Source organism: Aphelocoma coerulescens, chromosome 1A (assembly GCF_041296385.1).
Source record: "Aphelocoma coerulescens isolate FSJ_1873_10779 chromosome 1A, UR_Acoe_1.0, whole genome shotgun sequence".
In the NCBI taxonomy this organism is placed as follows: Eukaryota; Metazoa; Chordata; class Aves; order Passeriformes; family Corvidae; genus Aphelocoma; species Aphelocoma coerulescens.
The window spans coordinates 78,187,181-78,214,671 of record NC_091014.1 but is presented as its reverse complement, the minus strand read 5'-3'; the positions used below and the strand labels follow the sequence as shown (position 1 = coordinate 78,214,671).

The following is a 27,491-nucleotide window of genomic DNA, read 5'->3' as shown; positions in this document are numbered from 1 at the left end:
CTGGATTCCTTTCTACCAAGCACATGCAATAGAAAATGAGTGCCCTCAGCTTAAATACAGTGTAATTATACATAAACCATGAAGCTAATGGGATGATAACAAGTAACGTTCCACACATTTGCTTGTCGATTGAGCAAATTTGTTCTACCATGGTTATCAAGAAATTACACCGCAATGCCAGCTGAGCGCTGCATTTCTGTCACAGCATTATAAATCACAGTGTGCTCAGCCCAAGTAAGAGTCAGTAAAAAACGCCTAAAGAAAAATGAATGGGTTTTTTCAGTTACACATGTATATATAAATATTTTTCCCTGACTTGCACACACTTGCAGTTCCCTTGTCAGAACTGCAGGCTTTGCTGCTACTATTAAATAGTGGTGGCACAAAATGTTAAAACCCAGCAGGTGATGAAAACCTGTGGATGTCATCAGTGCAGGGCAGAAGGAATGGCAGAAGGAACGGCAGAAGGATCACCAACAGAAACCTCGTTATCTGCACTCTCAGACTGGCCAGCAGTTAGACATTTGCCACCGCAAAACCATACGAAATCGCTGTGCTCACAGGTGTTGGTCAAAGCCCAGCAAAGGGCTCAGCTTTGCTGGAAAACTCCCTGAGCTGGAAACTCGGCTGAGTTACAGCTCTGTGTGAGACCTTGAGGTGAAAACAATGGCAAGAAACAAGTGAAAGTGGCTGTGGGTGTGCTGCAGTGTGAAAACAGCGCGAAACCTGTGAGACAGCTGAAATGGGGTGAGCATCAGGAACGAGTAACAGGTTTGCACAGCCCCACAACTGGAAAAGCAGAGCACACACCTGTAATGCTTTTAGTTCAGCAGCTGCAAAGCGCTGCTGATGCCAGTTTTTGATGCTCACGGCATTTACCCAAAGCCAGAGACGCGCACTGGGAGCTCCACCTCAACACGAGAAAGAACTTCTTTACGTTCAGGCTGGCAGAGCCCTGGAACAGCTGCCCAGGGAGGCCGTGGAGTCTCCCTCCCTGGAGACATCCCAAACCCACCTGGACGCGTTCCTGTGTCACCTGCTCCAGGTGACCCTGCCTGGGCAGGGGGTTGGACAGGACGATCCCCAGAGGTCCCTGCCAGCCCTGGCGATTCTGTGATGAGCACGCAGACCGCGGGACCCTCCCGCTGACTCGCGAACAGGAAGACGACCCCCAGGTAGCAGCAGGTTTGGCTCTTTAACCCCAGCCTCTGCCCACGGACAGCGCTGTCCCCGGCGGGGAGGAGCCGTTCGGGGCTCCCGCGGCCCGGCCCGGCCCAGCACAGGCCCGGCCCCGCTCCCGCCGGCCCCACACGGCGGGCGGGCCCCGCTCCGCGCCGCCCCGGCCCCTCCTCAGGTGCGGCCGGCGCCGCCCCGCCCGGCCCGAGCCCGGAAGCGCCGGGCGGCGGTGCGGGGGCCATGGCGGGCGCGGGGCTGCGGCTGTCGCTGCTGCTGCTCCTGCTGCCCTGGCCGCCCGCTGGCACGGCCCTGCGGCTGCTGCTGGACGCCGCGCCGCCCTTCACCTGCTCGCAGCCGGTAAGCGGCGCCGGGAGCGCCGGGCCCGGGCGGGCGCGAGGCGCCGGGAGGCTGGGACGGGGGAGCTGCGGGGCGGGCGGTGTGGGGATCCCGGGAGCGCTCGCTCCCTGGCGGAGGCTGGGCGCGGGGAGCGCTGCAAGCCCCGCCGGGTTGCCCGGGCCGGGGGATGGCTGCCGGGAAGCGCCTGTCGCGGGCACCGCCGAGCGGCCGCGGCTGAGGCGTGCTGGAGGCGCCCGGAGTCCCGGAGCAGGATGTGAGTCTTTGCTAAGAACTGACGTTGCCCAACGTCCTAAAAGTTTTAACTAGCTCCTTGCGGCTGAGGGCTCTTTAGGAGAACGCGGGGAGATAAAGATTCCATGTACCCGGGGTTTTGGAACAGCTAGATTTTGGTTGCGTTTTCTCCCTGTGAAACCGGCCAGACAGGAGCTGCAAATGTGGTGTCTCTGTAAAAAGCGAACCAACCAGCCTGAGCGAACTTTGGCAGCCCAGAGTCTGAACTCCTGGCTGGTCGCTCTCTCTGGTGGTTTTTGAGGATTGCTTTGGATTTGTTTTCTTGGTCGCTTTTTGGAGGTTTTTTTTTTGTCTCAGATACATGTAAAGAGTGCGTAGTACGGGGAAGAGATCTACTTTTGCTTTTTAATTCTGTTAACAATAGCAGTGAGACGGGAAAATGGGCAGCTGTCTTCTAAGCTGGACAGCTTTATATGCCATGGTGTACTTTCAGCAGTCTGGCAAAGGCAAATAATCAGGTACAGCTGTAGACAAAAACGTGTCCTTTGGGATTAAAGCTTCTATAATCTTTTTCTGTACACATTTTCTATCTTTTGTCCAGTCTGACACCTCTCCTAATGTTTGACTATATCCTTACCCGTTTTACCTGACCTCTGCTCTGGTGCCTTCTCTCTTATTTAAAGAGACCCTAAGAAAACAGACCAGTTCTGCAATTTTACTTTAGGCTGGACATTGTAGAATTACAAAATGTAAAGCCTTGGCAAAGGGAAAATTACAGTATTGCTTAGGCATCTCACATAACCATGATATCCCAAACCTTGTTAGTCACAGAGATTGACAGTAATATGTTGAAGAGTCTCTGCAAGTCCTTGGATGCTTGGGCTCTGACTGACTTTGTCTTGCTGCCTGTACCTCTATTTTTAGGAAATGTGACCATAGTAGCTGGGTGAGGGGCTCACCAGAACATCACCAACTTTCACAGAGAAGTTTTGTTGCCTCCCTCTCTGGTGTGCACATAGAGCAGTGAATGTACAGGGCTGCTACACTGGCCTTTTCTGTCAAAAAGACAATTTCTGAAGTGCAGATAGACTTATAAAAAAGAAGTCCACTTAAGCCCGGGAGCAGCCTCTTTAAGCAGTTGTGAAGCTGCTGACACATGTAGGAAAAAGCACCACCATCTGAAGCTGTGACAGTTGAAAACAGTTCCCCCTTCTCTTTCTGTGGGTTGCACTGTTTTCAGAGGATGATTCAGTAACCCTCCCAACGTGTGACTGTGGTGTGGTTCAAAAGCAAAGCTGCTGCTGAGCAGGGTGGGTGAGACTCACTTCCTTGTCTAACCCACCGTGCTCAGGCTGCTGTTGCTGAGCTTTGGAGCAGGTCAGGGTGAGCTATGGCAGCTTCCTCAGCAAAACTCTCATGTGGCAGAGGCTGTTTGGGAGATGAAGTGGTGGAGGGAAAGTGTCATATATGGTGTCAGTAGACACCTGAAAGTAAAATTAAATGCTTGTTAACAGCTCATCTTATTAAAATGCCAACAAATGCACTTAATGGGCCTCATTCACCACTACTCCATCAAAGGTGCTCAGCTGTAGGGCTGAATAGCACAGCTGCAAATACAGTTCCTATCAGTAGCTGTCATCTGCAGTGGCTTTTTTCCTATGTGCAGGGCAAAAACATCCCACAGCTTAAATACCCATCTGTTTTTTCACCATCGAGTGTGAAATCACTGTGTTCAGTCATTGTGCTGTAACAGTTTTGAGACATGGCATGCCTGGGTGTCCTGGAGGAATGCCGTGTTTATAACCCTGCTGTCTTTGAGGGGCTGGATAGCTGTACATGTCTCTGAAATTTATCTTGCCAGCTTGATTCAGTGGAAGTCTCTGGAGAAGAATTGGTGTAGCATCTCTCATGAAGACGAGCCGTGGTGGTGCATATGAGGAAAACTTTTCCCTGGTCTCCTTTGCAAATGTGTTCTCTCATTCCCTTCTGTGGCATCTTTCTGCTGTGTAGGATGTTAACATAAACCATGATCACACTGAGTGCTGTTGAGGTATTTTGAACTCCTTGGCATGAAAAGGATTACTGATGAAAACTACTGAACTTCATCATAAAAAGGGTTACTGATCAAAACTAAGAAAATATGCTAAAGACAACTTTAGAACTGATTGTTATGAAGAAACTTTAACTTTTGAATTTGGATTTGATTTTTCTGAGAATTTATATGAGGGCAAGACAAAAAGTTAGAAACCGTAGAGGAAAAGGCTTTAAAAGATTAAAACAATTTTGTAAAAGATGCTGGCTTCCTAGCAGCCTTAAACAAATCATCCTTCAGCATTTATTCCTGTAATGTGTTCATGTGTTGATCTCTGCTCCTTTTTACTAAGGAGTTGGAAAAGGGAAACTGCAGTAAACTTCAAATCATCCAAGCCTCAGAAGATACACAGAATGGTTCAAAGGTGAAAGGCAGATTTTGGGAAGCCCGAGTCCTTCCCATTCAGCAGCCACTCTTTAAGGGAAAACTGGACCCTTGCCCGGCTCACAGTGGTTTTTTGTAGTTACCAGAGCATCCTGCTGGGAAATCTTTGCCTCCCATTACTTTAATTGAATTGTTATGGGGTGGTGCTGTTAATCAGTTTCCCAGGTTTTTTTCATTCAGATCCATATGATTCTCCACAACGTATGGTCTGTTGTTTTTAATGTCAAAAGCAAAACAAAAATCATTTTAAAAGACTGAAAGAAACAGTTGCTTAGCTTTCTGTGAAAATACAGCAAGTAAATATGAAGAGTTGACTGTGCCTGTCCTGCTGATAATAGTTTCAGCATCACCTCACAATCATCTTCTTCTCATATTTATGCCTCCCATGTCTGTAGCTTTGCTTGTTGGGCCAGTTGGCAAGTGAGCCCCACACAGCCCCGTACTCACTCCCTGACCCCTGGGATGGGGGAGAGAATCAGAAGGGTAAAAGTGAGAAAACTCATGGGTTGAGATAAAGTTTAATAGGGAAAGCAAAAGCTGCACACACAAGCAAAGAGAAGCCAGGTGTTCATTCACCACTTCCTATGGGCAGGTAGGTGGATCTCCACTCCACCATGGACTCATCCACAGTCCCTTCAGCTCCAGTTCACCCAGGAGTTGCAGCCTGTCCAGTACAGCAGTGGTGCTCTGGCCATTTCCCAGCCTAGGTGCATCACCACTGCTGTTACCAGAATGTTCCAGGTGCTGCAGAGTGGTGGGATGAGCAGCACTGCAAAGCAGTGAAAGCAAAACCAGCCACTAACAAGCACCAGACTCCCATGTACAGGTGAGCCCCATGGCAAGCGCAGGAGCCTGTCAATGGCTACCAGAATAACATCTATAAATTTGACCTGGCACGTTCCTGTCTGCTCTGTTGGTATCTCAAACCCTTCAAGCCCCTTGGTGGGTGCCAAAAAGGACTGTTGTGGTTAACCCCAGCTGACAGCTATGCACACATCTGCTCACTTACTCCCCCACCAGTGGGATGGGTGAGAGAATCAGAAAGGTGAAAGTGAGAAAAGTTGTGGGTTCGGATAAAGACCGTTTAATAAGTAAAGCAAAAGCCATGCCTGCAAGCAAAGGAAAACAAGTTGTTTTTCACCACTTCCCATGGGCAGGCAGGTGTTCAGCTGCCTCCAGGACAGCAGGGATCCATCATGCATAACAATGACTCTTGAGGACAAGCACCATCACTCTGAACTTCCCCCTCTTCATCTTTCTTCCCCCAACTTTATATGCTGAGCTTGATGCCTTATGGTATGGAATATCCCTGTGGGTAGTTGGGGTCAGCAATCCCAGGTATGTCCACTCCTGACTCCTGCACCCCCAGCCTTCTGGCTGGCAGGGCTATTACAGCAGCAGCAAAGGCCTGTGCAAGCCCTGCTCAGCAATAACAAAAACATCTCTCTGTTACCGACACTGTTTCCAGCCCAAATCCAAAACACTGCCCCGTACCAGCTACTGTGAAGAAAATGGACTCTATTCCAGCCCAAACCAGCACACTCTAGTAGGGAAACCAGGTAAAATACTTGTGCTATGCAGAGCTTTGTTAATGTACTCTGGATGAGCCAATGCATCAGATAACATTTTGGGTTGGTTGGACCTTTACAAGGGAAAACCAACAAGTATTCCCTCAGGTGCTGAGGAGGTAGCCAGTTGACTTACTTTGCTGCAAACCCAACTTGTCTTTTTCTCTACTTTCTTCCTGACTTTTGAATGTCATTGTCTGGAGTTACATTTCTTGGTGTGAAAGTGGGGCCTCAGCTGCAGCCCAGACCTGTTCACCTGGGTACGCTACAAAAAAGAGGTGATGGTTTTCAGGGCAAAGCCTTCCTAGGACTTGCCTTTCCTCGAGCTTCTTATACCTCTGCCTGCACTGTGGCTTTGTCTTCACCTATCTTTGCTTCCTTATGCCAATAGTGAGGACTTCCCATGTGGATGAGTTGTTCTTCAAGGCATTTTCAGCTCTTGGGTCATCCCTGTAGTGCTTTGGGGAGTGGGAAGGGAGTGGGCCGAGAAGTTAATTAGTGCAGGCTACCTTGTGGTGGGAGAATCCTTCCCCTCTTCTTGTGGTAGACCTGCTAAATGCTTGACTAACTGATGGCAGCTTGAAACACTTCAGCATAGTCAGCTGCACATACAGAAGTTGGTGGCACAGCAGGTAAACAGGTTAGGAAAAACACACGTGTAGGTAGTCCCTTGAAAGCCCTGAGCGGGGCTGGGGAATGGTGATGCACCAGATAAAATACTGTTGTTTCTCCCCATAGAACCCAGCGTTGAAAAGGTAAGAAAGGCTTTAATTACCAAGTGTAATTCTGAATTATTATTATGTAATTCTGAATTCTTTAATTACCAAGTGTTGGTTCTGAATCCTCATCAACAGATGGATGGCTCCTCGTTAAGCTCTGGAGTTTTTAATGAATGTTAGAAAGGGCACCACAGCCTCATCAAAGCTGGGAACATCCTTGTGAGCATTTCACCTGGAATAATAGACCTGGAGGAGGAGAGGATCCATTTTTAAGCCGTAATGAATCAATATTCACATTGATCATTAAACAAAAAAGAGGAAATGCAGCATTTCCTCACTTAACCATGTGTTGTGAGCTAAGAAGCAGAACACCAGCACTCAAATGAAAGCAGATGTTGTTGCTCTTCAGACTAATAATGCCTTATATTTTTTTATAAGGGCTTTATCGTGATTCCATTTACAATAATTACTGATAACTGCAACAGAACGAGGACAAAATGACTGAATATTAAGTGATAGGCTGAACAGAGATCATTACATTAGAAAAGAACCCTATGGGTAGTAACCAGTTATTTTTGTTTCCTCTTGAGGGTTCATCCCAGAGCAGCTCGGCCCCACACAGCCACTTGCTCTTTGCCCTCAGTGGAAAGCACCGTAGCAGCTGCTGTGAAGAAAATTAACTCCATCTCAGACAAAACCACTGCAACCTTTTTACATAAGGGGCTTTGTCAGGCCACATAATTTACCTTAAAAAGTCTGATTAAGTGTCTGAAGTGTTAGCAGTAATTTTTTTTCTTAGCTTAATCTGGTCTTCCATACCGGTATTTACAATTTATGTTGTTCTCTTTTTCAGTGATTGTAGTTAGCTAGTTTGGGTCTGGTTTAATCAGCATTTGCTTCCTTGCTTTCCATTTCTTTTTTTTTTTTTCCGATAATGAAGGATTTAGGTTGCAGGTGCTACATGGCAGTGTCCTGCAGTGGCAGGGAGGGAAAGGAAACCTGCTCTGGGATGTACCAAGTTGCAATAACATTTCTGGTAACTGTACTCGTAACCGGTTTTTTCAAGTATGACAGGATCTAAATACTTAGTGGAGGATTTATCTGTATGTTTGTCTGCAATAATTAGGTCCAGTATAATTGTGAATGTGCAGTTCAGACTAAATTGGTATTTATGTGCCAAAATATTTGTTCTGACTGTGGGATGTTGCCTTAGTCCTAACAGGGCACCAAAGATGATTTCATTTTGGAAAACAGAACATGGCTAGCTGGCTGCTGAGGAAACCATTCTTCAGCAAAGTTCAGTTCTCAGGCAAAATGTCACATAGATTTGGGTATGCTTAGAAGTTCAGGGTAGCCCATAAGGCAGATTCCATCCTTGGAGCTGATTGAAATGTTCCCTAAACAATCATAAAGTTGGTTAACATTACACAACTTGGGTGTTGCACTGAATCTTTTTCAGTATACCTCTATCTTGAGAGCATTTGTGGTGCAGTAAGCAGAGTGTGGATGTGTTTCTTGTGAAGGTTGGATTTGTACCTGTGTGTATTGTTGTGACTTGTGCAGCAAAAGCCTGGAAGAGATTCTCAGGTTTTATTTTTTATATAAGCATGAGGAGCTTAATGCCAAATCTTCCTGCTTTCGCTCCAGGTTTGCAGGAGCACAGATACATGAGCTGAAGTGTGAGCATTAATCTCTGAAGTATTTCCTTCATAGTCAGCAGAACTCTGCCCATGTTTGAAATGGGTTGCTCAGCTCAGCTTGTGTGGTACTCGATCTCACCAAACTTTATACTTTGTATTTCCCTTAAAAAACAGAAAGCTTATTAATTGATGTGATGTTTTGCCTCTGCTAGGACTGCTCCAAAGGCAGGATGTGATTCTGTCCTGTCATAAGTAGACAAAAGCCAGCACAGCTATGAAAAAGCAGTGCCCACCTTCCTCTTCAGAGCTGGTGGTTTGTTGCCAAGCAGGAGCAGAAGGGCAGAAGATCTGGTTCACAGATTCTGGACCTTGCTTCCCTTTCGGGCCATATCCAGGTGCCTGCCTGGTGCCAGCTCAGGGCAGGCTGCAGTGCTGGGCTTAAGGGAAGGGAGGTTGAGGTGATGCTGTGTAATGTCAGCTCAGTGTCTATGAGACTTTAGCTTTTTGTGCCATGCATGTTCACTACCAAAAAGTCACAGTTGGCTTTTTCAAGCACCCATCCCTGAAAATGTAAATATACCCTTGGATGCTAAGCCCCAAATACACTTGGAGCTGACCACAGGAAGTTGTAAAGTTTAAAAACCCAACTGCCTTCCCCCCTCTGAAATGAATTATATGATGGCAATAGTATGACAGTAATATCCAGCTTTATTCATCAGGGTATAGGAAATGAGTGAGAGGAAGCCTAGCCCTCATTTTGATTTATATGTCAGTGACTTCAGGCTTCCTTCTCACTGGGATTTTGCATCACACTAAACAAGCAAGCTGACATGCTTCTTCCTAGTGACCATGGGGTCTTCCAGTATCAACAAAACATAACTTGGAGAAGCCCACAAAACTTGAAGTTGCTTCTTTATGATCAGGGCATCCTTATTCTTGATAAGAAAGTGCCTAATTCTGATTAATTGTTTTTTCCTTAATGGGTTGCCTCTCAAATATACTGCTTGAAAATAAAATGGCCCTCAGTGTCAAGCCTTGCTGCAGAGGGCTTGTGCTCCTGGGCTGATGGGCTTAAGCTCAGAGGAGAGCTCATCACTCTCTACAAGTACCTGAAAGGAGGCTGGAGCCAGCTGGGGGTCGGGCTCTGCTCCCAGGCAACAGCAACAGGACAAGAGGACATAGCCTCAAGCTGCACCACAGGAGGTTTCGGTTGGACATTAGGAAGAAGTTCTTCACAGAAAGGTGATTGGACATTGGAATGCCAGGGAGTTGCCTCAGGCTGCCCAGGGAGCTGGTGGAGTCACCATCCCTGCCAGTGTTCAAGGAGAAACTGGACGGGCACTCAGTTGGCACGATGGCGTTTGGTCACAGGTTGGACCAGATGATCTCAGAGGTCTTTTCCAGGTGAATCTGTGATTCTCTGACACTGATGTCACGTAAGATGTGCACACGTTTCATGCCCTGAGTCCCTGGATTTTTGATCAACACCTTAGTCCAGTGTTTCCATCGTGGTTCATTCTTCCAATTTGTGTGTGTCACTGAAGTGGTTTTTTCTGCCCCTCTCCCAACACTGAGCAGAAGCAAGTTACTGTCAATTTTATTCTGAGAGTAACATTCTTGTTTTTTTCCCCCACAGGATTTAAACTGTCTCGTAAGAAGTAGTAAGTAATTTTTTTCTTTGTTGCAGTTTTCTCATCAGATCACGCTCTTTTCTTCTATTTTTTTTTTCTTTTCTCTTCTTTTTATAGCTGGGTTCATACAGCATGTTTTTCCTGCTAGAATCAGATGGCTGTAAAGGGAAACACTGCTATCATGCCTTGCTTTGGGAGTTTCCAGTTTGATCCATTATAAGCTCCAGCTAGAAGAGGAATGGAAAGTTGTCTTTTTTGGGACAGAGTTTGGGGGGTAGGCAGTGGCATGAGTAGAACCCAACCCAACTTTTTTTGTTTCTATTTAAAGCTGGGATCATCAGTTTTTAAAGAAATGGGAATTTTAGGACAAGTTTGCCAGTAAATGTTTGTTACAAGCCATTATGATAGTACTTGATAAAATAGTTTATGAACTAGAATTTAAAAAGGGACATAGAGGGGTAAAGTTGAGAGTAATTAGTGTAAATTATTGAGTGTAAGGGGTCGAGTCTTAGCAATGACATGTATCTGAATGACTTTAATATAATTACGGGTAACGTTCTTAAAAAGCAGAAAATGTTCTGTGGGTGTCCATTTGGTACCTGGAGGCAACTGGGCAGTGCTGCAGAGCTCCTTGGCTTTTCCTTGCAGCCCTTGTTCTAAGCAGGCTCATTCCTGCCTCGATGCCCAGCCCTGTGTCATACTGGCACAAGTGCTTTTGTAGCCAGTAGTGTTTTTTGTAATGTTTCTGTTTGACTTGCCAGATCAGGGAGACGACTATGCTGAAAATAACCAGATTTAAAACTTCTTTGGCAAGAGAGGGCTTGGGTGGGATCAGGTTGGACCATATTTCCCACTGGCACACAGCCACTGGAATACAGCTTGACAACACAGCTGAGCCAAACTGCAGCACCATCATTAAAATGCTGCCTAATTTGAATATTTGGTTTAAATTCTTCCTTATGGCTCTTGTTTTTCTGCTCTAGGGGAAATCTATATATTTTTTTTTAGTGCTTAGTACACTCTTTGCTGAAAGGTACTTTATTCTTGTCAGGCTTTTTATAGATATTTTTTGGTACAATGAGCATTTGAGGATTGTCTAATTACTTCTAAGCCTAAAACCATACTGTTACATGAAGGGATACTGCCCACTTTCCACTATTCCATCACAGATCCAGCAAAATAGACCCAAAGGGTGCTGGGGCGGGGGGAGGGGGCTGACTGTGCTATTTTTAACATTCTCTGGTAAGTCAAATGTCTTACAAAAGCCTAAGTAGATCATGTCTGTCTAATGCCTATTGTACCTGATTTCACTTTCTGATAACATTGCAGGACCAGTTGACCTAACACTGTGTTGACAAGCATAGTTTATTTTTCTGTCCAGGGAGCTCATTAATTTAGACAAGGCATAACAGGCAGTTGTTGGAAGCTGAATTCAGATGTATATTCAAATTTGAGGAAAAGCAGTTTGTAGACCCAAGGTAATTAGCTATTGGAACAATTTCCCTGGGTATCTGACAGATTTCTTATGATTGGAAGGCTGGAAATTAGTACTAGCATAGGTCTGTTTCAGCAGAAGGTTGAAGGAGATACTGAGTAAACTTACTTGACCTGTTTAGCCTGTCTACATTGATTGTGATAAGTACCAAGGGATTTTAAGGAAAAGAGGAAGAATAAGTTCAGACCATTACAGGCAGTTTACAGAGTAAATTTTCCATGCTGAAAACTGCCTTTCTGAGCTGGAAGCAGTCTGTCACCCAGTTTTCCCCTCACGGTAACCCTGACCCAAAGAGCAGACCATAATTGCAATTAAGTAGAGCTTCCTCAGCCTCACTCTAAATGTGGTTTTCATTTGCTGGACAGGCACCTGCATGGAGTCGAGCTGGCTGAAGGTTCCTGCGTGGACTCCTTCTGCTCCAAGCAGTCTCCACGTTTCTTCGGATGTTTTCCGTCAGCAGGATGGAAAACTGCTCCCTGTGCTTCAGATAGAGTGGAAAGTGGCCACGGATGGTAAGTGCTGGTTGTTTAATTTGAGCATGGAGCAGATGAAGTAGGTGTGATCTAGTAAAGACAGCGAGGAGAATTATGACTTCAAGTCATGAAAGCAGGTCTTTGAAATTTGACAGGCTGGCTGCTTAATTTTGTTTGTTTGGCGGGTGTAATCTCATCTTTGTGTGCCTTGATAAAGGAATAATTGTCTCATTGTTGGAGCCTAAATGACTGCCAATAAGTCAGGTTTTCTCACTCTCCAAATACCTTTGACTTTTTTGTCTGTAAATGATGCTTCCCTTGCATACTCATGTCCAAAGTTTCGCACTGCTTTAAGACAGAACTGAACACATTCATTTCTTCCTTCTGCAGGGCCTGTGTCTGAGGGCTGTAGAGTTACAGTCTCTAGCTATGGTGGTGTAGAAGCAGGTGTGACTCAGGCAGCCCAGTCATGTCACTCAGCTGTGGTTGTAAACTCTCTCGCTGGGACCGTGTGTACCAAAATAAAGGCGTGTTTGCTTTGGCTCCCAAACTGCACCAAGCAGCTTGGAGAGGCAGAGCTGAACACGACACTGCATCCGTGGAGCTGCCAGGGTGTATGGAGAATGCAGTCTCCTTCTCCTTTGCTCCTTCATTTGCACGGATGTAGCTTTGCCATGTGGGCAACCTTTAGGCTGAGAGTTCTGTTAGTCAACCCTGCATGCCCACTTTTCCACGGCCAGTTATCTTTGTGTTGCGCTCCTCAGCACCTCAGAGGAGCAAGACTGTGGCAAGACTAGGCACAGTGGGGCTCTCTGTGAGGGCTGCAGCCTCTGCATGTGCAGAGGAGAGGCAAAGATGAACATGTCCCTCTGTCCCTGTGCCTGCAGCCAGCATCCGCTGTCTGGAAGGGGCGGAGCTCGCCGTGATGCAAGTGAGCAGCAATCAGCAGATCTGTGCCCAGTTTGACTTCCAGAACAATCTGCCTCTTCAGGTCCGTCCGGATGGAGGCCGGGTGAGTGCTAAGGGCTCCAAATTACGTTTTCTAGTCCCTGGATTTGTTTCTGCTTTCACTGTCTTATGGCAAGGTTATTGATTAAAAAGTGCGGACTGCTTAGAGTCTGTATTGGACTTGAGATCTGCTGTCATTTCTCTTTCACTCTTCCCACCCTTCAGGTTTTAAGAATTGTTTGCTCTTAGTGCCTAACAGGTGTCATCACTCTGGATGTTGCTTAAAGCAAATAATTGTAGGAGGTTTTGCATTCTGCTTGAGAGCATGACATTACAGCTTTTTAAACTCGGCTCTTCCTATTGCTTCCACTTCTTTCTTGTACTCTCTTGTTGTGGAGGAAAGCACCAACCTTGGGGGTGGTCCTTCAGCTTACACTCCTCCTAGGAAACTCATCAGAAAAGTGCTGAGCATCCACAACAGTAAGCAATATAAACAGTAAGGAGTTCATTCCTTACCACACAGAATTTGGCCATAGTTAGCTTACCACTTACCACTGGCCTAGGAACCAATGGCTCTTCCAGAATTTGCACAGCATTGCTGATGCAGAAAATGTTACAGATTTAAGAAAATATGTATGGAATGGCCAGGTACAGAAGTACATATGTATAAAGGCAATTCTAAATGCTTAGCACTTACACAGTGCTGCAAAATTCATTCTAGACTGAAGTTTCCATTTTGAAACTGCATATTTTATTCTAATCTCTTTTCAGTTCAGCATGTAGTTTGGTGGAAACTCCACACAGTGGTTTGGCATAGAACTGTTGTATCAGCTCAAAGATCCTAAGAAAAAACTAATTCCAAACAGAACAATTGAGACAGACAAAGGGGGGGATGGGTATATTTAATACACTTGAATTCTAATTTTTTATAGTCAAGCTCCAGTAAAAGGGTTATAGGGGATGAGGGAACACAGTGGAACAGGGCCAGGTCAGCTGTTAATTTCAGTGCCTTTAAAGAACAACGTTGTCCTTTAAAGTCCTTGTGGATGTGTTTTGTTTTCAGTGGAATTTCACTTTTGACCGTTTTGAAGTGGAACCTGGCCAGACTTACCAAGTGACCGTGTATCACCTGCCCAAACTGGGGGTAAATGGAGACTACAACTGCAAGTCCACGTCTCTCACAATGCCTGGTAAGAGGTGATTTAGTTCACTTAGGCCTTGAGTTTAGGAATGCAGTGGTTTGTGGACCTGGGGCAGGAACATGGTGGTTTGTGGGCCTGACATCACTGCTGCTTTTACTTAATTGAGAATCTTTCAAAGTTGCCCCTCTGCTTGTGGCAGCTGGAAGTACAGGCCAGAATTTCCAAATCAGAGGTTTGTCTTCTAGTATTAAATCTTAGGTGTGTGAAGTTCAATTTCAAAGGTACAGCTAGGTATAATTTACCAAGAAACTTGGTAGTGCTGAGTGCTTGACCCTTTCTTGTATATGTCAAAATTTTCCTATTGCTAAAAGAGTTTTTATTGTTTTCCCCAAGGTTGCTGAGCATCTGCAGTGCCCTCTGCCTTCACTAACTACTTCATAAATATTTGGTGCTTAGTACAGAGCTTGAAAACTGGTTCTTAATTTTTTTCTTAACTTGCTTATAGTTGTCAGCCTGACTTTGTAGTTATAAAGTGGCAAAGTGTGGAGCGTGTCAGTCAATGTAAGCTGGAAAAGGAGAGGGAGCACTTAATTTTCAGCCCTCTTATCCTTTCTTATGCCTTTTCACACTAAGAACTTCCTGCCTTTTATCCTCCGCTGTTCTTCAGAAACCTAATTCATGGTGTGAAGCTCAGGAGTTGCAGGGAGCTTTGCTGATTGGAGCTTACACATGAATTACGGAGACATTGTAAATTTGTAAACTTTATAAAGTTTAAATTGGTAACTTTGAAAGTTGGAAATTTGAGATATGCAATGTTTTATCTCAACTGTCTAAGGAAGTTGTTCCTTTTCCTTTGTCCAAACCCTGGAGGACAGGCATAATTTAAGGCTGAGAGTTGTAAATCCCACATTGCTAACTGTTGAATACGTAACTCTGGATTTGACTCTGAAGGAAGTCCAAAAAGCAGGGCCAATCTGTTAAATAAAGTGACTTAGAAATGTGGAAGAGTGTTTTGGGATTAAGAAAGATTCCAGCCTCCTAATTTTCCTGTGTCAGAATGCCTCTGGAGGAATCTATTGCTGAGGTGTGGGGATGAAGATGAAGTTTTAATTCCACTATTGTGACCCGTTCTGCTCCAGTGTTACAGCAGCAAGGGTTCTCAGATACTGCTGCACTATTAAGTGTGGCATGTTCTTAGTCTCGTTAATTTTCTCTGTTCTGAGAAGAAAAAGAAGAACAAAACACACCATGACATCAGTGAAGGGACTGGTTTATACACTGGAAACCAATACTGTTCTTCTACAGAATTTTGCCACTGCTTTGGAACAAAGGTGCCTACTCATTTAGGAGAGCTTGGTTAGGTGTCTGGCTTCTGAGAAGAAAATGTGGGTTTTTTTCTAAATGGAAATACAATGTTTCTGACTAGCTATTGATGGTCTTTCTTGCAGACTGCAGGGATTCTCTGATGAAAAGAACCATCCCATGTATAAAGACAGGTAAAAATTTTGGAGTCGCCTAGACGTGGGTGCTCTCTTGGAATATTTGACAGTTGAGAAACCTGGGAATATCTGCCCCACTTCCAGGTAGCTTGTGGGAACCCAGGATCCGGGGGGAAAGCCTGGATGATGCAACTGTGCTGGTGAGCTTCAGCCCATGGATGGAGCCAGCCCAGTACCGAATCCATGTGGCCAGTTACCTGAACGAGAAGAGGTGCAAAATGATCACCCGGGATTTCACTGGGGTAATTAATTGCCTTCCCAAGTCATACCTTCTCTGGGGATTTAGGCAAACATCTTAAATGCTTGCTAAAGCAGGATGTTTGAACAACAATTTTCAAGGGATCATTTATATAGATTTTTAATTGTCTTTGGAAAGAGGAATTTGGTGGATAAAAGATGAAAAAAGAGGTTTTATAATGCATGAAGCAGCCTATAAACATCTGCAAAGTCTAATTTGATATCTGACTATCTGGGCTTTATTACCTTTTTCAAGCCAGTGCCTAGGGAGCTAAGAGTCAGTAAGCTAACCAAAACTGAGGTGCAAAGTTTCAATAAATCTTTGAAGTACTTTATCAAATATGATCACAGGAAGGTGTTAATTAAATTTTTTAGATAAAGAACAAGTGATTTAATAACAGATGCTTCATTCAAGCTGAGAATCAGTTTCTGTGGTTCTTGCAGTCTGTGTTACTGAGAAGCTCCAAGTGTCCAGACTGTCTTCCAATATAAGAAATGTTTTCCTTCAGGCATCTGAGGGAGGAGAAATACTGAATATTTGGAACCACTCTCTACCCTTCCTTGGGTGAGGGCAGATATATTGGCATTCAGTTTGTTTAATCTATCTGTTCCTTAACACTTAAAACCCTCAGTACTGCATGCACTGATCTGTTTGTTACTGACACAGATGGGACAGCTGTGTGAGTATTCCCCTGGTAGAGGGGAATGCACCTCATTTTGGAGTTTGTATCTGCTAATCACTGTGAAAAATCAGATTATCATGATACTGATTGTGTACAGCAGGTAGCAAGGGCAACTTACTTGCCTGTTCTAGTGTCAGAAGCAGCAGTGTTGACAGCTGCTTCTAATTAAACAAGGAAGCTTGTTAATGTTTACATATTACAAAGCTGAAGACATCTACATTGTTAAGAAACTGTAAGTTCAACTCCTTTGAAGTTATACAGTGTACATCCCTAATTGTTTCCTGTTACCTGTGCAATCTTAGCCTGCTGTTTTAATTGTATTACCATGTCTGTCACACAGGACACCTGTAGTGATGGTGGCCAGATCCTTTACCCATTTTGTTCTCTGTGGGCTTCCTGTTCAAAGGAAAAAAAAATAGCAGCTTCTGCTTCTTTGGACCCCTCTGTGTTGTCGTGTCAACTTCTCTTCTTTTTTTCCTCTTTCATTCAGTTTTCTTCCTTCCCTTTTAACTTGCATCTGATTTCTGCAGGATGGACTACAACAGCAAGTGAATGTCACAATCAAAATAGAGAATAACATAAAAGCTTGCTGCAGCTACAAAATACAGGTGGGACCACACTGTTGTCCCTGTGTCCTTCCTTCACAAACAAAAGGCAGTGAGCACCTGAGGAATGTTAGGGGTTTTTTTCACAGCATTTTGTTCTGAGATTGGCTAATCTGTAATTACCTGCATCAGGGAAATACTATGGCTGAATGGCTGAAAGAATTTTTATATAGGTATTCTCTGTAGTCAGTGGCTTTTCCTTAGTATAGGACTGCCAAGTCAGAAATTATGGGAGTGAGAATGGCAAATGTGCAACCTCAGGAGCTCACAGTCTTCTTCATGTGTAGTGTAAGAATTCTTGATTAATATTGTTTTCTGAAGGGAAATGGGAATTCTGTGTCTCTGTGCTAAAATACAAGGAATGTTGAGGCAGGGAGAAAGTAAATCAGGGAACAAAATTTCTTGTAAGAGTAACTTCTGTTTTCTGAATTCATTTCAACTGCAGATTCAGCCATTTTTTGCGAACTGCAGCACAGACTGTCTGAGACACTCTGCTTTCATCCCATGTGAACCAGTTCCAAGTGAGAACCACTTTTCTGTAAATTAGATTCCATTGTCTTACAGATGAGAACTGAAGTTTTAACATAACTCTTGTCTTTTGCAGGTACAGAACCATCAGGTAAGAAGTTCTTCCAATACCCTGAGACTCTTTTTGCTGCTCTTTTCTTGTTGTGTGGAATAAGAAATGATCCTTCCTGGGAGTGACGCAACAGGCAGGAAATGTCCCTGTTGAAAATGTTATATTATTTGAAAATAGTACCATGGATGGTGGTATACAAACTGTAACAACCATATTGGGAACCCACCAAAGCTCCCACTGAAACCTCAGAGGATGTGGAGAACGTGGCAACCACTTGGTAACAAAGCACCAAACCAACAAAGAGCAAGGAGACCTCAGACCCTAATAATGCTCTTGGTCTGGGCTGTCACATGAGGAATGGGGAGTTCAGGTCATAAGGGTTTCATTGCCCAGGGATTTCTTTGTTCAGGGTCCCTCTTTTGAGCCAACCGAGCTCAACCAGCCAAGTATCATAAATCAATATGTGCCAATAAATCTGTCTGATGGAGATAGAGCTCAGTGTCTAAAATTTCTTTAACAGTCCCCTTGTAACACTGAGTTCAGAATTAATTGTGCTAAGAATGACTTCACCATGATTTAATGAGGCAAGTATTTGTATGCAGTGTGAACCTTGGAGCAGTTTTTTTAGAGACACTTCACTTGCATGGGATTCTTTGAGAAGCAGTTTTGACAAGAAGAGTCTTAATATAAAATACTTTCTGTCACTTTGCTCAGTGTTAAAAAATTTGCATAATACAAAGCAGCTTTTGGAGAGAATAGCTTGCATATATTCATTTTTATGAATGTCAAGATAACTTTGACATAATGATTTGACATCTTTGTTTTTGGCTGCAACACCTGTAAGGATCTGCTTTGCTCAAGATTTAAAAAAAAAAAAAAAAAAAAAAGAACAACACCTGTAAACTGAAATTCATGACCCAAAATGGTGATTTTTTAAAATATTTTCTGAGCTAGATTACATGAACAGGCAGGACATGGGCGGCATGCCTGTCAAAGCTGGGTAAACATTGCTATTTAGAGGAAGGTTCTTGATCTGTGTTTTCAGTGTGCTGCACATATGGTTCTTTGTGTGGAGCAGGTTTATGGTGCATAGCAGCATCATGAGAGCAGGGATGGGTTTGGAGAAGTGACTGTGTTTTATAAGGAGGAAGTACTGGTCTACCCAGCACAACCAGGGTCCTCCTCCCTTGGCCTGTGCTGCTCAAGAACCTTCTGCTCTCTAGTGAAACTCTTTGTGTAAGGCAGTGTCTGAGGAGTGTTTCTGTTTTGCAGATGATATGATGATATGGCTCTACTGGTGTATCACTGGCATCTGTGTGTTACTGGTGGGGTCAGTCATTACAGCTGTGCTGTGCATGACTAAAAAACGAGCAGGTAAGACTCATACCAGGCAGGAAGAGAAAATGCAGTGCTAAAGGATACTTTTTCCTCCTTCTGTATCTATTCCTGTTGCTGTTTTGTCCCTTGCTGTTCTGATGCCTTGCCACTGAGATAATGCCTATGAAAACACCTTCTTCTGTTTTACATTATAGGACCTGCAATGTCCTAATACCATCCACTGGATAAGTACAGCCTTACACAGGTTATCCTGTCTGATACTCCATGTTCATAGCACTTCAGAGCTCATGAGGGGATAAAGGAATTTTGTAGTTCAGCTCTTTGTTTCCTGCAGATTGCTGCAGATATCTTTGCAGTTATTTTTCTCCTGCATTGCATAAGAGTGTTGCAGAACAGAAGCTTCCTGTTTGTCCACACTTTAGTCTTTCCCCGTGATCCTCAGAGTCTCTGCAAAATTAATTTTATACTATTTTGAGATTAGATATGGTTTTTAAATTAAAATGGAAGGAAAAAGAATACAGGTCATAGAGATTGAGATCAAGCACATTGGAAAATTGGGTACTTAAGGGCTAACTCCTGGTCTTCTGTGCTGCAGCCATGAGGAAGTTACCACAGGGAAGCTGTGTTGCTCACTGCTTGTTTTGTTTTCTTTTTACATAAGAGGGAGAATTGGTCATCTTTTGAAAAATTTCTTAACATCAAACTTGTCTATATGATGTTGCTAGGGACGTTTTAGTCACCTCTTCAGAAAAGCTTCTTAAGAAAAAGACATATTTTGAAAAGCCCCTTCTCCTCTTAGAGAGGTAGGTAGTTGGGGGTTCTTTACTTGAGACTGCCTGGATTTGGGGGAGATGGTGAAAGTTCATTTTGAGTGCTTTCTGTCACCCCTCAAAGAAAAAATGTAGCAAGAACTGGCTGTAGAAGAGTCTTTATTCATTCAGTATGTTTTTTTATTAGGCTTGTCCCTCCCTATGGCTTTATCTCCCTACGCAGTGAAAGATTATTATTTTTGTTAAACCTAAGCTGTGGAAGGTGGTGTGATTTTAAGCATTTAATCTTACTTCATGTTTTCAGAACTGACAGTGACTTTGTCTCTTCCAGGACACTGGCGAGGGAAGTGCAGCCACAACGATTTGCAAGCTGGTAAGATGCCACCTGTGTTTTATCAAGCACCTGTCATGCATTCTGCAGGTCTCACACAGTTGCCTAGAAGGGGCTTTTGTAGCCTTTAACTACTCTATAGATGCTTCCTGAAACCAAAAGATAGCCTTAGGATCTTCCTGTTTAGCTAAAAGAAGCTTTGTATATGGAATTTGAAATGCCACATTTGTCAGATGGGAGGTAATTGCTTTGGAATGTGGTGAGGCTTTTGACCCAGCTGAGGCTGCACTAGCAGAACATTTGCCGATCATCTAGGCCATAGCAATAGGAGATTGGTTTGGGGTTGTGCACTCAGCTCTCCACCAGAGAATACAGCAATATTTGCAAACCTCTTGAAGCTGGTGTAGTGTTTTTGTGAGGTGGAAGTTGGTGAATCATCTGGGCATTATTATAGATCACAGCTTCACTGTGTCTGTACTTTCATATTAAATTTACACAATGAGATGTTGTCCACATACGTTGCCAAAAACAGCAGTAAAACTTAAAAGTTTTATTCATACCCTGCTATGTTGATTAGTGCTGACTCACCCCATTGCTGTAATTGCTGGGGAATGTGGCTGTAATTAATGCTTTTCTGTCTTCCATCAGCACCAGACACCGAGCTCTCCCTGCCGCCCTTGAAGCCCCGGAAGGTTTGGATTGTGTACTCTGCTGATCACCTGCTCTACGTGGACGTGGTGCTGAAGTTTGCCGAGTTCCTGATGACAGTCTGTGGCACTGCTGTAGCCCTGGATCTGCTGGAGGACCACCACATCTCAGAGCTGGGGCCGCTACCCTGGCTCACGCGGCAGAAGAAGGAAATGGAGGAGCTGTCTTCAAAGATCATCATCCTGTGTTCTCGGGGCACCCAGGCCAAGTGGCAGGCCATGCTCGGGAGTGAGCCCGTGTGTCTCAAGCAGGATCTGCAAAAGCCAGTGGGAGACCTGTTCACCCCAGCCCTGAATCTGATCCTGCCAGATTTCAAGAGGCCAGCCTGTTTTGGAATGTACATAGTCTGCTACTTCGAGGGAATAAGTAGTGAGAGAGATATACCTGATCTGTTCAATGTCACATCCAGGTACCAACTGATGGACAAGTTTGAGGATATTTATTTCCGCATTCAGGATTTGGAGAAGTTTGAACCTGGGCGGATCCATCGAATCCAGGAAATCACGGCCGAGAATTACATCGATACCCCCAGTGGGAGGAAGCTGAAAGAGGCCATAGAGAAGTTCAAGAACTGGCAGACTGAGCACCCAGACTGGTTTGAGAGTGAAACCATCTGCTTGGATAGTGATGAAGAGCTGCATTCCCTAAACAGAGAGAGCCAGGTGGATTCACTGCTGAGTGAGCCAGGAGGAATTGTGAAACACCAGCTGCACCTACGTGAGCCTGACCCCAGCTGCTGTTACGTCATCAACCTCCACATGCATGAAGGCCAAAGTACAGGCTGCAAACTGCAGCCTCAGCTTAATCCATGTGGGGATCCAAATTCCCAGACTGTGGTCCTTCCTGTGGATGTTCCTCGAGTTCAGGTAGTGGAGCCGGTCTCTTCTGTGGAAGACAGAAATATTCTCAGTCATCATGTGCTGAGCAATGAGGACTGCATGGAAGGAGCTCCTCTCCTGGAGACGAGCTTTCCAATGAGGAATAACCTCATCCTCCACGAGGACTTTGAGGTTTCAGCAGTAGCTGACCAGAGTCCTGCAAACCTCTCAGATGACCTGAGTGACCATCTGAATGGACTCATGTACCCTCTTTATCAACAGAGGGTCATTCCTTCAGAGCCGTATCTCTGCCAGGGGGAGGCTGAGAAGCAGCACTTGGTCTTTGATGACCAGTGCAATGACCAAAGACAGTCAGTGCAGTCAGACCAGGGCTACATCTCCAGGTGCTCCCCTCTGCCTCCTGAGGACCTTCTAGAGGAGGAGGAGGAAGAGGAGGAGGAGGATCAGGAACAACAGGTGGCCTTCCATGAGCTCTCTCCAGAGGTCTTGAACAGTCTAAAGAGCCTCCAGAAGCAGCTGTTTTTCCAGGACATTCAGAGGAGCTCCAGCTGGAACTATCCAGCAGAGGTGATGGACATTGACCAATCTTTGGAGGACTGTTAGGCTCTGCCTGGGACCTGCTCTATTCAAAATAGAGGGATGGAAGGTGGTCCCATGCAGAGTAGTACTGAGACTGCATTTCCAACACCATCCTTGTCCTTGTATTCTAAATGACTAAGTGGTGGGATCTTCCTGTGTGCTGCTGGGATGCAGCACTGCCCAGCAGAGGTGAAGTGTTGCTTCCAATCTCTGTGTAAAGAAGCCATGAATGTTGGCCACCCCTGTGAAAGAGCAGGCAGTGGTTCTGTTCCTTGGGGAAAGGCATTACACTGAATTCTCACTGATGGATGGCAGAAAAATTACTATGGCTCATCCACTCGTGCCTTCACAATGCCCTCCAGCTGTGCTGATTCTATTGCACTGGATAAAAGTCACAGGCAGGGTTTAGAAGATAGGTTTAGATAACATGGTAAAATTTGCACTGCCATTTTAATACATATTTTAAAGATTTGGTTGTAAATACTGCGTTAAAGATGCGTGCCTTAAATTTCAGCTAGATTAGGGCTGTCTCTACCTGGTTGATACATGTGCCTGGAGTTTTTTTTGTTCCCCCTCATCATTCATTTGCAGCTGCAGTTCCATGGTCATTTCAGAAATCAAGTGGAGTAACTGAGAATACGTGGGATAAACACTTAAATTGAAAGTCTCCATAAGTCTCCCTGCCTCCCTACTGGGAGGTGTGTGCTTGAAAACCAGCAACAGCAGGGAGGGGGAAGAAGAGACCAGAAAATGGAATTTGGGTTTGTTACACAGTTTTAAGAAATGTGGGGCTGAATACAGAATCACAGACTCAGGGGAGTCTGGTGTATTCTGTGACACACTGCTGCAGTGCTGTTTGCTTTGGGGTGTCTTAGCACCAGGAAGATGTGAACTGAAGATATAGATAGTGACACACAAGGAAATGAAGGACTATTTTGGAGGAGAAAAAAGTGTAGCCTCAGCAGATGCTGTTTTAGAGTGGAAATTATATCTGAGTTAGGGGAGGCTGAGCGAGAACAACTGCGAGATGTGCTTGTGTGGGCTTAAGCTCAAGCACAGGTTGTTATCCACAGTGAAATACTGAACAGACTGCGGGGTTCATCTTCCAGGAGCACTGATGGTAACTCTGTCAGTTCCAGCAGTTTTTTAGAATAGTCTGGATGCACTAGAAGAAGTTATTCCCTGCAAGTGGTGGCATGTTGGCCCCTGTAGCACTGGCTGGGTGCCAGACTAGTTGAGGCTGGCATTTACCCTGTTTCTTGTCACTGTTTCTGCAGCCCACTGGGTAACAACCTGTGAGATGGAAATACATCCAGGCCTTTCTGCTTTGTCGTCTTCCCGTCCATCTAAGTTTACTTGTCAAAAAATCTTACAATAATTTTATCTCAGCTTTTTTTTTTAAATCTAATGTCTCAAAAAAGAATCTCTTCTTTTGACTTGCAATTTATTTTGTATTGTGTATATTTTATAATTTTATTCGTGTCTAACCTGTGGGATATTTTTCCTTAAATTATAAAACCAAGAATGTTTTTTGGATATATTTACTTAAACACTTCTGTGTCCTCAGTTCTACCTAACTCCTTATGTTGAGTTATGTTAAGTTCTTAGTATTTGTTACAGAAATTTGAGGCAAAACTGAGCCAGAACTGAACTGGCTCACAAATGTCAAAATATTCCTGCAAAGCACAGTATGGAGAGACCTGGCTAGAGCTGAGGGCCTGCAGCCGTGGGAAGGGCACGTCCCTTCCAAACGGGTGGTAAAGGAATTGTTTGTAATTTCTGTGCAGGACTCTTAGGACAGCTTGATAACAAAGGGACAGGGCCTGCAGACGTCCAGACTTAAGGCTGGGAGCCTTCCTGCTCCAGCAGGAATCCAGTCTAACCCAACAGGAGCTAAGCAAGAGGCAGCTGTGATCTCAGTGCTTCTCCAGTGAGAACCCATTTCCCAGATTATGTCAGTAATTGCCATCTTGATGATCCCACTTCTAAAAGTTTCTTTTATCTTACAGCAATTAACATGTAAATCTGATTCTTTTTTCCCATGAGTCTTTTTCAAGTGGTATAAATTCCTATAAATCACTTAAATAGGAAGCTCAGAAGTGTCATCTGAATTTCCTTGCCTTAGTCATTCCCTTCTCAAATAACTCCCTTGGTGTTACAGCTCTTAGAATTTGCTTTCACTTACAAAAAGTTTGTTTGAGGGGAAAATCCAGACACTATTTTAGCAATCCAGTATGAGGAAAACAAGTAACTTTAACGCATCTGTTAGTCCCTATTCAGTACAAAATTGAATAGCCCAGCAAGACTCAAAGGAGGAAAAAAAAAAGAGGAGCAAAATCAGTCACAAGTTTCTAATTTTATTTTAACAATCTTGCTTTTTAAAAAATACAAGTTCTGATTAATGCCAGGGGGATGCCAAGTGTCCATCAGCCACAGGCCTTATCTCTCACTTCCATTTCCCCTCCTGGGAGTAGTCATCTCTTCTGTCAGGATAGCAAACAAAGAGCAATAAAATGCTAAATAACTGAGTTGTGTTACGAGGCTCGTAACAGAATCCCAAGGGACCTGTGTCTTAGTATGGCACAATTTCGTTCAGCAAAGTGTTACTGACCTGGACCAGCAATTTAATGTTGGCAGAACATACAGGAGTTGTGCAAGGTGCATCAGGAGAGGTATTGTTTGCACTTCCGTGGTGCCACCGTCTGTCTTCTGCAAACAGAGAGGTTTAAATGGAAGCAAGAGCTCGATTACCAAAGAGGAGGGAATTCAAAAGGAGGAGCAGGTTTATAAACAAGGCCTTGAAGATCTTTAAATGTTTTTTCAAAGTAAGTAATTGCAGGAGCAGCAGAGCTGCCCTTTTAGTTGCAAGGGGGCTTCTGTATAGCCAACTACAAAAGCTTTACACTCTCCAAACAGCACATGTCCTAACAACCTAGAAACCATGGCACCACAAAGAACAACTTTTTCTACAAAGGAATTCTATGCAACAGAAGTGTCATTTTGCAGGGTCATCTGTCCCGGGCAACCTTTTCATCCACGGATGAAATCTGAACTGTGAGTTCACCGCCACTGGGTTCAATATGCCATGGCCAGATAAATTCCAAATATGCCATTTTTCTCAATAATATCCTAACTGGAAAAAGGCACTCACTGTTGAAACAGCAAACTTTGTTATGGGCTATGAAGGGGTACTGAAGTAAGACTTGTTAATAATTCTGCTGTGATTCTTTTGATGTCTCAGCTATGCTCACGCTTCAGTGTATTAGGGGTTAGCACTTTGGTGCTGTTGGGAACTTGGCCATAGGAGCAGCAAAACATAGTTGGTGATGAAAAGTTTTGGTTTTTTTTTTTCCTTCAGCTTTTTTTTGGCAAAGTTGGTTGGTTGGGGATTTTTTTTTTTCTCCTTCAGCTGTTTGACTGAAGAATGGAGCAGTCCTAGGTTCAGGTATCACCTTATTGTCTCTTGAATAATTATTTCTGAGCTTCTACTATCTATTTAATGCTGAAAAAGGAAGGTGCAAGGAAACAAATACCTGTACAAGCATCATGTACCTGTAATTACACCTCCTTTGGCCAGGAACTTAGCATCCCCTCGACACATTTCACATCACATAGGAAAAGTTCACAGTACCAAGTTTTACAATCACAGTCACTCACAGCACCAAGATTGTCCAGACAAGAAGAAGTTACCGAAGAGAAAGGCCACTGGCCAAAATTCACACAATTGCCCATGTAAGGGCTCAGGTTAAAAATAAAGCACTGGTGGGAAAGTTAAGCCTAGCTTTTGCTAACTCTCCATTTGGCATGAGGAGAGCAGCCAGTCACCCATCCTAGCTGCACTTCTGAACAGAACAGCACTATTGACCCATCTTTTCTAGGGGCTGTTCTAGCCCCTTAAAACCCATCAGCCACCGAGAGCTGGGGGAGAAGAGCCCCATGGCAGCCCCACTTCTGCCTCTGGGAGCTGGAAGTTAACAGACTGTAAACATTTTGTTGAAGCAGTCCACCGGAGCAGGCAGTTGATCCCACTCTGTGAAAAGGAAGGTGGGACAGAGGCTCTGAAGCCCCAAGCCCTGAAGGAAAGAATGAATGTGTGTGCAGAAGAAGTCTGGGCCGTGCCTGCAGTCCTGCTGTGGGCTCTGGGTAGCAGTTGGTCGTGCTTGATTTCCCCTTCCCATCAGGACAGCTTGAAAAAAAGACTTGCGACAGGAAACTGTCGTTTTTCACAATTATTGCAGCCTTGCCCAGATAACAAAATATAAGCCTGGGAGGGGCAAAGTCCTTCCTCCGAACGTGGCCTGTGTGCTCCTGCTTCCATGGGGCTGGTTTCAGGAGCAGTGGCAGCCAGGCAGAAGAGCAGGCCTTAACCCCACCCAACATTCATGGAGCTTAAAACCAAAGAAAACTGTGTTCCTATGAAAGGTTGCTAACAATTTTTCCCCACCTACCCTAAACCACATGCACACAGAGGACAGGATGCTGATACGTGGGCTTTCAGCAAAGCTCAAGAGCCCTTCTGCCTCGAGGGCTTCTGCAGCACTTTGCTTTCTGTGCTGAAAAGTGAGGTTCACTGAGCATGGATCCCACCCCCAGCAGTGCCAGCGTCCTCTGCTCTGCTCTGCTCTTTGAGAGGGGGCACTTTGCAGGCTTAGCCCCATCTCTGCTCTCTCAAGCAGGCATGGAAGGAGGCTGGAGGAAATTTTCCAGCGTTTCTGGCTATGTAAAGGAAGACCCTACGCTCCGTGTAAAAGAAAACCAACGCTGATCCCGTAAACATGCATATTCACAGAGAAATGAGAGCCCCAGCACCTGGGGATGCCAGCAGTAGGCTGCTGTAAACCCTGTTCTCACCAGAAATCAATGTCTTGGTGGTTATGAAATGGGGCCTAAGCCCTGGTTTGTGTCCATGCTGGATTGGTTTCTTTAGCATGTGAAGTCAATGTAAGATGCAAAAGGTTGAAGCACAGAGGTAGACATTTTGGCTAGGAGAAGGTGGGTCATGGGCTTGAAGTGACCAAGTGGCCAGCGTGCTTCCAGAGGTTCCTTAGCTGGTACACAAAGGCCTGGGAAGCAGAGGCAGCAGCTTTGCAAGACCCAGGGAAACCAAAGCGTGCTTCCTTCTGTCCTTCCCGTACCTGGAGGCAACGTCTGCTGGTCAGGCCCCTCTCGCATCTCATTATTGTGGTCAGCAGGAGTTCTTAAAGGAGGGGACAAAATGTACTGGTCCCTGCTTAGGATGAAAAGGAAAAAAGTAAACCTTTATGGATACAAAGCAACACAATGTCCGGGGGGGGCAGGGAAGAGCGGGACCCTCCAGAGAGTGGAGGGGCAGAAGCACTGGAAGAAGTCTTGTCATGAAGGACAGGTGCGTTTTCTGGGGACAAGTGCCATCCGTAGGCTCCTGCAGGTAGTCGGGTTTGTGCGGAGCTTCCGCTGCTGGATTTGTCCATGAGGAAAGGAGGAGGG

At 44.8% G+C, this 27,491-nt stretch overlaps 1 protein-coding gene across 1 annotated transcript; it reads left to right on the top strand.

Moving 5' to 3' along the window:
- Positions 1-1,399: 1,399 nt before the first annotated feature.
- IL17RA (interleukin 17 receptor A) lies at positions 1,400-26,746 on the top strand. The gene is made up of 13 exons (XM_069003651.1): positions 1,400-1,533; positions 9,804-9,828; positions 11,659-11,805; positions 12,654-12,778; positions 13,778-13,904; positions 15,305-15,352; positions 15,440-15,597; positions 16,806-16,883; positions 17,326-17,401; positions 17,485-17,499; positions 18,733-18,834; positions 19,900-19,941; positions 20,548-26,746. Exons 1-13 carry the CDS (start codon positions 1,417-1,419, stop codon positions 22,047-22,049), a joined length of 2,562 nt encoding a protein of 853 aa, XP_068859752.1. The 5' UTR covers positions 1,400-1,416; the 3' UTR covers positions 22,050-26,746.
- Positions 26,747-27,491: the final 745 nt, after the last annotated feature.